This window comes from Schistocerca nitens, chromosome 1 (assembly GCF_023898315.1).
Source record: "Schistocerca nitens isolate TAMUIC-IGC-003100 chromosome 1, iqSchNite1.1, whole genome shotgun sequence".
Lineage (NCBI taxonomy): Eukaryota > Metazoa > Arthropoda > Insecta > Orthoptera > Acrididae > Schistocerca > Schistocerca nitens.
The window spans coordinates 655782776-655795450 of NC_064614.1; the positions used below are offsets into that span (position 1 = coordinate 655782776).

Genomic DNA, 12675 nt, shown 5'->3' on the forward strand with positions numbered 1-12675 from the left:
CTTCTCGTTCCATTCATATCAACACACGACTTTCCAGTTGTAAGGAAAAAGACGGGTTTCACAACATTCCGCACGTACCGAGTGCAAGTTAACGTCCGCTCCAGAAACAACAAAGGTGAACGAGAGCTGCAGATCATTCCACCCCAGAACTTAAGGCCAGGGTTGGGGCCTGTCTCTTGGACTAACGCATCCAAGAGACAGTGTTTACCAGTGCTATGTGCTACGCACAAACGACTATCACTTGCGTGCAGGCTGAATCTGATTTCATCGCTGATGCAATTGCTTCTTCCAAATGGTACTCTGATGGTAACAGTCGAACCGTGCACGTTGATGCTGTGGCACAAGTGGAAGAAGGGTTAGAGGTGTGCGTGCCGGTAGTCCCACTGCTAATAACCGGTTCTCAACAGTACACAGTGACACGTCTGGGTTCACAAGCCCTCTTATCTGTGCTGTGGTAACGGCTGCCATGCAATATGACTACCCTGGCGTGTGTCTGTACTATGTATACGTCCACAACCTCGTCTAAAGGTGTGAGAACGTTCGTGTGACTACTGATACCAGAATAGTTGCACAATCCGAAAGGACCATCCCACCATACTGAAGGCCAGCATTTGACCCCTTAGTTGAGCAGTTCTAGGCGCTTCAGTGTGGAACCGCGCTTCTGCTACGGTCGCAGGCTCGAATCCTGCCTCAGGCATGGATGTGTGTGCTGTCCTTAGGTTAGTTAGGTTTAAGTAGTTCAAGGCTAGGGGACTGATGACCTCAGATGTTAAGTCTCATAATGCGTAGAGCCATTTGAACGTTTTTTTTTTTTTTTTTTTTTTTTTTTGCATCTCTGTGGCATGTTTGCCTACTTACTTGACACATTTGCAGCACCCTGACACTTCTGGCTGTGAGCGTTCATTATTGGAGGGTAGACACAGATGGTGCTCAGGTTGATATGCCACTGCTCTATCTGCTGGCGGACAGCGTTGAAACCATTGTCAGTAAATCCACTATCTCTGATGTGACATATGCCATCATCGGATCGAAACTGACGTCGACTGGCAGTTTATTTACCGAAGGGGGTCGGAGAGAGCCTGTAACGTTGTCGTCCTTTCTGATTAATCAGAGGTTCTTGCATTTCCCTATGCCCCAGGTCAAAAACAATGTTTGCGTCCACACCTTGGATAACTTGAATCAAGTGTGTAGAGGATGTGCAGAGGGCTGGTGTCTATTCACATAAATAAGGAAAGCTAATAGCGTGTGGACGGCCCTGTGTGTCGGCAGGCGGGGCTCGCCGTCGTGATGGCGGTGAGGGCCCGCGGCTGAGCGCGGCGGCCATGGTGGCGGCGAGGCCCGCAGGGGGCAGCGGCCCGGGCTGAGCATGCGGCGCGCGGCCGCCGCCTCCGCCTCCGCCCCCGCGCCCGCGGCCCCCGCCGGCCCGCCCCCGCCGCCGCCGCCGCCCCCGCCGCCTCCGCTGCTGCCGCTGGTGCTGCTGCTGCTGGCGTTCGCCGCCGCGACGCTGGTGCCGGCGGCGGGCGCGGCGCCGCCCCCCAAGTACAGCACGCGCGTCGTGCGCACCAAGTACGGGCCGGTGCGCGGCCTGGTGCTGCAGCAGACGGTGGAGGCCTTCCTGGGCGTGCCGTACGCGTCGCCGCCCGTGGGCGCGCTGCGCTACATGCCGCCGCTGACGCCGTCGCCGTGGAGACACACGCGCCTCGCCGACGCGCTGTCGCCCGTCTGCCCGCAGCGCACGCCCGACATCTCCAACCGCAGCGACGCGCTGCTGCGCTTCCCGCGCGGCCGCCTGCGCCAGCTCGAGCTGCTGCTGCCGCTGCTCGCCAACCAGAGCGAGGACTGCCTCTACCTCAACCTCTACGTGCCGCGAGCCGGTGAGTAGCCGGCACCTCTTACACTCTGCATCCCACCCACGGATGGGACACCAAGTAGCGTGAGGTAGTAAATAAACCAACTCAAAAGAATGGAAACGCATGTCTTTGACAATGGTTAATACTGAATACCAATACACCCATCTGTGCAAATGTTTGACTCCTACCAAAACCAAAGTACAGTTCGTCATGAACATAGCACACTACGGAAAAGAAAACTGACCTATTCAACATCTTCCGTACCTATTTTAATCTGCTCTTTCTACGTGTCTCATCTGTAACGATAACTGGGTACTGGCGTACTTGGTTGTTTGTACTGGGACGAGCAATGAATACTACAATTACATCCTCCAATAACACGCTTCTCAATATCTCCAAGCTCTCGCAGTTAAAACAAAATAGTTAAGTTATACAGAATAAAATGTTATCTGTTTTACAGTCACATCCAGCCATAAAGCTTTCGATACCTTTTTTCAACTGCAGATATCGAGCGAGAGCAAAGACAAATGCCTGACACTTATGAGAAGGCGGGAGCGACATTAAATAATATATGTTAAAAATGACGAGTTACAATATCATATTCAGGCCAATACTTGTTGACAGCAACCGTATGTGTCTAACACTAGCTAGGCGTGTTCCATGCGGAGAGCAGGTAGTAACTGTAGTAGCGTTAGACACATACGGTTGCTCTCGACAAGTATGGGCCTGAAGATGATGTATCAACATCGAAACTAGTCGCCTGTAAAACCAACACCTTAATACAGCTGGAGGAATTTCGTCATTGTTTAACATATATTATACTAGCCGACGTTCCAAATCGTCCATTTCAATTATGGATATACGAAGACATTAAATAATGTTCCTGGCGCATAGCGTCACTCCCCCATTGATCCGCCGCTACTCAACTCGCCTTCCAGCATATGCGTTACTAGTCCTAAGCAGATGGTACAGACAGCCGTTAAAAGCTCTAAATGATGAGCCTTGATGGCCAAGAAGATTATCTTTAAGGATTCCACAGCCGAAGACTCCCAGGTAAGGCATATAGCTATTTAAAATATTCCAAAAGGGGTAAACGTTCTGTTTAAATGATTTTCAAAAACATATAACTGATACTAATTTTATGTTACAATAACGTATTGAATATTTGATTCACGACACAGTGATTAAACAAAGTGAATGTGGAGAACAAATTCTAGCAGAAGGCACATCCATTAACTACAAAATCCTAACGCAACCAGAGCAAGAAAAAGTCAAAATTACTCACCGCTTTAATAACTAATCTTAAACAAATGTATCGCTTAGAAAGAACTTTTGTTTTACGTAAGAGTTCATTTCCGACAATTCCCAAATGCTTAAGTCAACGAAAGAATGATTGAGTGAAACACTGCCTGCGAGTCAAGGCACACACAAAGAAAGCAATCACGAGCTTTTATCGGCCGCAGAATACAAGGTGTTTATAAGTAACCTAGACAAAACAAGCAAAGTTTTAAACGTGGCTGCTTGGTTCAGTGACCATTTCTAAATTAAAACTGAAACAAATGAGCCCTCGGTCACAATTATTTTTAGTCTTATTGAGCAGGTTTCAACACTCTTAGAAGTGTTGCATCCTGGTCAATAAGACTAAAAATAATTGTGACCAAGGGCTCATTTGTTTCAATTCTATAGAAAACCAATCTTTACGTGTCGAAAAGATACGTTTGATACAGCACTGAACGCAATATTTCTTCAATCGTTCTACAACTGTTCAGCATACCTACCTTTTGTAACACGACTTATGTCCCATCTGCCCATTTGCTGCCAAGTCCTATGATGTAAGTCTTGATGTACGGTGACAAGTGCTTGTATTACCCGCTGTCACAACTCTTCGACGTTTCCCGTAAGTGGAGGAACAAACAATCTGTCTTTAATGTCTCGTTAATTTTCCCGGTCTACAAATGTAAGACTGCCGACCTTGTTCAATGTCTGTATCAGAGATTGCTGACAGACGCTGACAAAGCGTCCTTTACGGCATACATCTAGTTTCGATGAAACGATTGTACTAATTAATAACAGTTCGTTTTTGGGGTGGTTTCCTGCGATATTTAATGCTGAATTGTCTCTCAAATGTAGTAGCGGATCTGGATTCATGAGACCATGGACAATACTACGCACGCTCTGCACCGTTATACGACTTCATGGTGGTAGAAAACCATTCAGCAGCCAAGATCGCATAAAATATTTCATTATTTATGACAACCGGTTTCAACAGACTACACTGTCGTCTTCAGGTCTTAAAATCTTTTTTGTTAAACATGTTCATTTTACGCTGAAACACACGCACAAGACGTCAAGAGAATAAAAATGGACACCTGTAAAACGTCTGCCATCGCTAAAATATATATAAAGAATACTCCTTGTGTAAAAGGCTATATTCATACACACATTGTTCACAAGTGCCTCTTACATCATATAAACACGGCACATAACAGCACGTCTGTTTATATATGCTATGTAAACAGATGTGCTATTGTGTACCGTGTTTACACGATGTAAAATGCAACTGTGATCAACATATATATGGACATGCCCTTCCGAACAAAGTGTTTTGTATACAAATACTATGTAAACAGATGTGCTATTGTGTACCATGCATGGTGTAACAAGCACCTGTGAGCAATATGTATATGGACATGGCCTTTTGCACAAGGCGTTTTACGTTTTTTCATATTTTAGCCATGACAGATCCCTTACAAGTGGTGATTTTTATCCACATACACCTTGTGAGTGAGGTTCAGCCTAAAATGAACATGTTTCACAACAAAGATTCTAAGACCTGAAGATGACGGTATAGTCTTTTGAAACCGATTGTCTTAAATAAAGAAATATTTTAAGCGACCTTGGTTTTTTACAGTTAAAATAGATCGCCCTTCAGTATTATCAGAATGAGAAAATTAAACCCACTTAATGATTACTGATGGAATAACTCACTTACATGTGCCACCTTGCAGGAACGTCGGGAACTAAAAGTGTTAGGTGGGAATAATCTCTAGCATATACTGCATTCAGTGACTTATGAGACATTTATGTGAAGTATTTACCCTTTCGACAGCGAAAGGTTACTTTTGCATAAATAATTTATAAACACCCTGTGTTCAGCACAAGTACTGGAAGCGTTATACAGATGCTCCACTAGTACGAATACGAAATGCAATACTCATGGATTCGAGACAAAGACTCAAATATCCACACAAAACAAATCGATAAAAACTCCTTCGTAAGATATGTGGCACAACTTTAAATAACATAATACAAGCATTGATCAAGAGTTGGGGCAGCTCAAATTTTTTTTTTTTTTTTTTAATTTCGCTGGGGACCACGTGGCACCCGGAAGACAACATCATGCAATAATTGACCTTGGAAACACCAAGTAAAAACAATAAACAATACCAGAAGATATTTTTAAAAGTAAAAAATAGAACTCAGTGTTTTAACTCCTCTTTGGCACAAGCTAACCAGCACTGGCACTACGATGTAACTGCGTTCACCACGACCAGCTCGAATGCCCTGGATCTCAGAACAAGTGTGTTAAAACGATTCAACTTCCGCTTGCCCGCACAGACCGTTGTCCCACGCTGTTTAGTTCAAAATGGCTCTGAGCACTATGGGACTTAACATCTATGGTCATCAGTCCCCTAGAACTTAGAACTACTTAAACCTAACCAACCTAAGGACAGCACACAACACCCAGTCATCACGAGGCAGAGAAAATCCCTGACCCCGGTCCCACACTGTTTAGTTCAAAATCCAACAGACAGAACCTCTCTAAGATGGCGGTGCAGACCTCACGTGTCTCAAAACGTGACATTCCTTGGCGAGCATTTCCATTAGTTGGAATATTTTCGACAACAGTTGGGCCCCAGTTTACGACGTGATTGCAAGACGAAGCCGCAAGAGCTTTGACCCAATTTCTACACGAATATGATGCTCTCAGTTTTAGTTCACAAGGCTTGATAATATTATTGGAAACTAGCTGATCTCTCATGTTGGAAAGGTTTTCACTGTGATTGCAGATAAGTGATATCAGTCACTTTATTTCCGTAAAGTAGTTTTCGAGCGTTTTAATATCACCCATCGCGTCGATTAGAGGTAGCGGTTAAACCAGTGGGGGTTATATTTATTTAGGATACAGCTGGGTAAAAACAATGAAAACACGCAGCTACGTATTTCCAGAGTCACGCTTTCATCAGGTGGCTGTGCATTCTTTAATATTAAACATATGCACCCTAACATGCGGAACGGCAGTCACCAAACAAAACCATTAATACAGAGAACACTATTCTTACACAATACCCACGAAGTAAAATGATTAGCATGTTAAATTATCGTCTTACATTGATCTTAACGTTTGTCCTCTCAGGTACATCAGTCTTCTGTACTGATAAATACCGCAGGATACCATTGCGAGAGAACTAGGTATGATTTACTAGACGGTTAAGTTTATTATATAACGTGTTGCGGTTATAAATGCAGATGTTTTTATGTGTCGTACCTTAATATATCAACACATCCTGTGTTGGCTGTTTTTCTCTGCATTGCACAGTCTTCCCATAAACACAACTTTACGACCTGATGTTTTCTGCACAGTCATAAATACACCAGTAACTACACCTGTCAGTATGGACTTTGGGTTTTGTATCCACGCATACACACTTCAGCACCTGACCAGCTGCCCAAGAGAAGATACGCGTTAATGGCTTGCTCCTGCAACATGTACTTGCAGATATTAACTTGCTGGTCCTAAAGATATAATTATTAGTGTGAAAACGAAGTAAATACTGAAGTAATCTTGCGCCTATAGAAATATCTGCACCTGTACCAGTTACATCCTGCATATATACGAGGACTTTTCAATAGTGATCATAATGTTTTTTTTGTTTTTTTTTGTTTTTTTTTGAGAAATTACCTTTACTACCCATCCCGTGAAATGTTCCATATTCCAAGAAGTGTTCGTAAAGTTTCTTGTCTATTCTCTCTAACACAGACAACAACGGTGTTGTTTACTTCCGTAAGAGAAGTCCACCTTCCTTTGAAACTGACTGTTTTTGCTCTTGAAACAATTTAAATCATCTTCGAGCTGTGCTGTAGGGAAGACTCTCCACAGACCTCCCGTAACATTGCATAGGCCTCAACTGAAGACTTGTAACAAAAGCAGAATTTCGAAGCCGCATATTGTTCATCGCACGTCAGCTCCATTCTTGCGGCAGGCGATACTGAACAGCTTCGCTGTCTCTCACAGGCGTGGACCAGTGATGACAGCAGTGAAACTATTACGAAGTATGTACTACACTTTAGGCTAGTAGTAAATTATTAAATTCCAGCGCGAGAAACTATGGGGCCAAAAAAAAAAAAAAAAGGATGTTCTTTCTTGAACAGCCCTAGTATATCCAAGAATGTTATATTAGATTTTCAGGTATATGTCTTAACTCGTGGCACACTTTGAAATGCTCCGCTCGACAGTATCGTAGTACGTCACTAGAGGACCCAAAACAACATGGCGCAGCGCATGGATAAACTGGAGTATCGTGGGGTAATTCAAAAATGGTTCAAATGGCTCTGAGCACTATGGGACTCAACTGCAGAGGTCATTAGTCCCCTAGAACTTAGAACTAGTTAAACCTAACTAACCTAAGGACATCACAAACATCCATGCCCGAGGCAGGATTCGAACCTGCGACCGTAGCGGTCTTGCGGTTCCAGACTGCAGCGCCTTTAACCGCACGGCCACTTCGGCCGGCGTGGGGTAATTCGTTTTCGGCAACAGCGGAAATGTGGCATTAGTGTCAAATTTATCAGGATTCGAAAAATGGGATGGAGACTTGACGAACTTCCAGCATGCTGGATCAGCTGTGGGTCAGCAACTTTTGTTAATAAGTAAAACGAAAAACCACTCCAAAGTTGCAAATTTAATATTCATTCGATGACTAGTTTCGGACCGAGACCCATTTTCAAATCGTCGTAATATGGTCAAAAATGGTACGAGGCGTGATTTTTAAGTCGGTACCGTTTTGAAATTAAAAAAGACGTACGAAGATGTCTCAACAATTTTATTTTTACATGAAAGCCTGTACCTTAAACTACTTTTCTACATTATTTCCGTCTATATTGAGGCACTTGTCATAACGTTGTACAGCCCCGATCTTGCACCCAGTGACTACCATCTCCTCCTGCACTTGAAGAAACACCTGGGCGGTCAGCGTCTTCAAGACGATGAGGAAGTCAAATCAGTGGTGATGCAGTGGTTAACAAGTCAGGCGGCAGACTTCTATGAGGAGGGTATTCAAAAACTGGTACAGCGTTATGACAAATGCCTCAATATTGACGGAAATTATGTAGAAAAGTATATTAAGTCTCAGGCTTTCATGTAAAAATAAAACTATTGAGATATCTTAGTACGTCTTTTTTTAATTTCAAAACGGTACTTACTTAAAAAACACGCCTCTTATTCCCGAAGACATGAAAAACCATGACCAAAACTCAGTATACGCTGTAACTGTTCGTTGCACATCTTCGGAAATACCATTTTTGATTATGTTACGATGATTTGAAAATAGGTCTCGGTCCGAAACTAAACATCGAGTGAGTAAAAAAACTAAAATTTGCAACTTTTTCGTTGATATCATTCTTGACTTGTCTCCTTAATTCATTTATTATAGCTCCTGGCAGCATAGTACATTTGGACATCGGCGTTGTGTTAGGAAGGAATCTTCCCATTCGCGATGGGCGAGTAGCGGCTTGATGCGCCGGGCAGGCCTGCAGCTTGTAATTTGGGGCCACGTCCCTGGACAGCAAGGAGGCGAACGCCCGGCCTCCGCATCAAAAATTCATCACCGCCAGCCGCAATGTGTGTCCGGGGGGATGCGCAGTCCAATCAACACCAAAGCCGCAGCGCCTAAATCAGCCCGACGTGTGCGCTGCTGCACCGTGCTGTACCGGACGGCGTCCGATAAATGTGCCATCGTTTCTGAGCTTATTAATTCCAAAACAATGTTGTTGGTAAACTTTTAACGAACTCCAAGTGCTGCTGTATGTGGAGAAAAGAAGTTACGAATTTTACGACTTCATCATCAGGTTCCAAAGTCTACTGTGAGAAACAATAGATGTTGTGTTACCTAGATGTGGAACAAGGAACAGACCGCCATGAAATCCACATCGTAGCTGGAGAACGGCTAGGCAATTACCGTCCCATGCGCAGGCTGCCTCAACACCGCAACAAAAACGGCAGCGCTTAGAGCGGTGCCTTGACCAGGAAGCACGGACTGCAGACGAATGACGCCGCGATTTGTTCAGCGATGAATCACGGTTCTGCACTGCTCTGGATGACCGTTGTTGGCTAGTATAGCGGCGACCTGAATAGAGGTCCCATTCTGCCAATATTTTAGAGGTACAGCGGTGTTACTCGAGGCGTCGTGCTGTCGGGAGCCATCGGGCATGACTTCAGGTCGCGGCTGGTACAAATTGACGGAACGCTGATGGCACAACTGTACGTCACGGTTACCACGTGTCCTCATGGGACAGTATTGTGGTGCCTTTTTCAACAAGACGGTGCTTATCTGTACACGATACGTCTCTCTTTGAACTGTGTGGCAATAACTGGGGCGTCAACTACTTTCTAGTGCAAGTTTCTAGGAGATCTTTATCCAGTTACAACAGTTCTGGGCCAGCTTGCCTGGTGAGGAAATAAGAGCTTCATTACCTCCCTCCCAGGCGAATCAGCGGAGGGAGAGGGGCAGGGTTACATTGTTAGTTTTAAATTGGACCCGATTTTACAATTATTGACATAACATTAAATACCCTCTCAACCAATGATTTTATTTTATTTATTTTTTTTTTTTTTGCTCGACTTCTGGGAGGAATAACTTCTTTTTGCAGGCAGTGCACTTATAGGAAGTAAATCACGCTGCAGTGTGACTAAACTATCACATAAGTTTTAGTGAAAGCAGCGCGTCGTTTCACCGACGGAGAAGTTGCAACAAAGTGCTTTGTCGTTGGCGCAACAGTTTTACGTCCAACAGAAACCCGTCTTTTCGAAACAGTTTCTCTTTCAAGCTGAACAGACTGCAGACGTATTGAAGAAACGGCGGAGACGTGGTGTTGAGCAACAGCACTCGTGTAACTTACGTTGCTCGTCTTACTTTGTTCGTGACAGGTTTTGATTCTGAGTTGGACTTGACGGAGAATCTGCTTGACTTGATCTTATTGCAACCACGTTTACGGTGGATTAAGAATTTTATTGCCAGGAATACACAGTCGACAGACAAGACATTTATTGAGAAAAACTAATCTCGATCACTGCAGTGATGGGTGACAGTTCTGGTACTGTGACTCTGGTGTTAAAATAGTTGTAAGGAGTTTGTGTACTGTAGCGAATACCAGTAGTACACCACGTTCCTTATCGTGTTAATCTACTGGCAGAATATGCCAGGCTAAGTTCATAAAGGACGTAGATGTGTAGTGTAGGAATCCCTGGGAGTGGTAAGTGGCTGGTTGTGGACGGGGCGAAAATACTCGCAAATGTCAATACATCTGGAAAGTTAAGGCTAATTATGCAAATCATATTTAAAAGAGGAAAGAAATATTTAATTTAAAAAATGGTTCAAATGGCTCTGAGCACTATGGGACTCAACTGCTGAGGTCATTAGTCCCCTAGAACTTAGAACTAGTTAAACCTAACTAACCTAAGGACATCACACACATCCATGCCCGAGGCAGGATTCGAACCTGCGACCGTAGCGGTCTCGCGGTTCCAGACTGCAGCGCCAGAACCGCGCGGCCACTTCGGCCGGCCTATTTAATTTAAACGGCACAGAAAAGGGCTACACGATGCTGAAAGATGGGGAAGGATAGACTATTTAGTGGCCACTACTGTGTAGCGTCTGACGTTCGGTGGGATGTGGAGACCTTGGTGCTGGACACTGGTGGCTAGGGAAACACAGTTGTAAGGCAAAACACGAGGGGGGCCCGCTGACCATTCCGGAAGCCAGCTGCTAGTGGATTTCCCAGTTGAGATTTCCGCATCCAGCATTTCTAATATTTGTTTTGCCCATTCAGCGACATGGGGCAGCGTGCGGCAAATGGTAGCTGAGTGTCCACTACCAGAACTCTCGAGGAGTCGTCAGGAAACGGATCAAGAGCTTTTCCCTTCCGATAGCAACGACGGGTGCTGGGACTCTCATCTCGGCGGCAGATTGCAAAGAATTGCACTGCACTGTACACTGAGCACCACCGTCAGAGGCAGAAGTTCAGGGAATGGGTATAGCGCACGGTGCCAAGACCGGAGGCGGCAGACTTGGCATCTGTAGCTCGTCTGGCACAGGTCGTCGACCAGTCTGGCATCGGCTACTTGTTGGCCCACGTTGACCAATCACACGTTTGTTATAGTGATGCACGTCTTCCATTTACGTATGAATCATCGGCCCATGGCTTAACATTTTGGAAACCCCTGGCCCGTCCTACAACTGGGTGCTCTTCCGTTACCTCGATAGCGCTACCAGGCTTCAAGCAAAGGGCGGACAAGCCCATCGCAGGGTGCAAGAATCCATCACCGTAATTCGCGCCACAGCTATAAAGACAGTCAACATACTGTCGGCTCCCACGATTTGGGGCATCGGAAGTTCACATCTTTCTTGACACAAGCCACCAATGAAATGGTGTGGTGCCATTCTTTTGGTCACGCTGGCTGAATAGAGGTGTTTCCGAACGTTTCTCTGAAACTGCACAAATACACAACGCTATTAACAGATACAAAAGAAAGCCAACAAATGTGACTCGCGATTCTCTGACATTAGGACCGTTCTTAGTTTCAAAAGAAGATGACTGTTGTGGGTAGAGCAACGTTCGAAAACATTGCGTGTGCACTTTCTAGATAGTGGATTAATTACAAGTGAAACAAATCCATAAAAGGAGGCACTGAAGAAATGTTTTTAAGGATTTATTATACTGCTCTAAAGGCCGTAAAATGAAGCTTCGACAATAGATTTTTCAGTATCCAACCTTGATTCGGATTCTACGCTCAGCCCGAGTATCAATGTGGAGAACATGTTAGAGTTACCCGAGCTTCAATTACGGGACGTTGCTTGCTCCTGTTTGAGGCGCCGCAGCTGCAAGTGTATCATGTGATTCTGTCCACTGACACGAGAGAGTTTGTAAATACTGTGGCTCCCAACTTGTTTCTCTAGTTCCATGGAGCCTTACATGCACCGTCGATTAGCAGAGTGACCTTTTCAGTACTACTTTTGGATTGATATTACCCTCTGGACTGTTTGTGCACGCTTAAGTCAACTCGCTACGCTCCGGCCCTACTTTTTGAGCAGCCGTTCATTTCGTGAACGCCGTCATCGATCTCAGAAAACGCCTTTGTCTTCCACCGGTTCCTGCGTTACTGACAGTGCAAGTAGTAGTAATCAATGTTCTACCTACACGATGTAAGAGGCAATAGAATTAGGGACTTCAGTCAATTTGAATTTGATGTCAATAATTCTGAAATTTCTTTTGCAGTGGAATTCAGTCGGAACTGGCCGGATTACCATTTAATCGTATGGTGAGCGAGAGTGTCCAAACTACAGAAAATTTGGAACTTTCTACGTCAAGTATCGTCGTGGTCAGGTCCTGAAATTGTTTAATACTACAAGTTTCACTCTAAACATAGAGAAGTCAACAGAAATATTTTTAAAATAAGTTATCCAAATAAAACGTTCCTTTTTCGCAAGCATAAGGCCTGCCGCGAAATCGACATTTCTGTCTAAGATTAAATGAAATATGTTAGTAC

The 12675-nt window shown here is 44.6% G+C and overlaps 1 protein-coding gene across 1 annotated transcript in view; it reads left to right on the top strand.

Moving 5' to 3' along the window:
* Positions 1 to 1287: 1287 nt before the first annotated feature.
* The window catches only part of LOC126193318 (neuroligin-4, X-linked-like), a 47979-nt gene continuing 36591 nt past the window's right edge, over positions 1288 to 12675 (top strand). Inside the window, exons 1-2 of the mRNA XM_049932680.1 lie at positions 1288 to 1293; positions 1541 to 1874. Of these exons, the coding sequence (XP_049788637.1) occupies positions 1288 to 1293; positions 1541 to 1874 (340 nt within the window). The remainder of the gene's footprint in view (positions 1294 to 1540; positions 1875 to 12675) is intronic.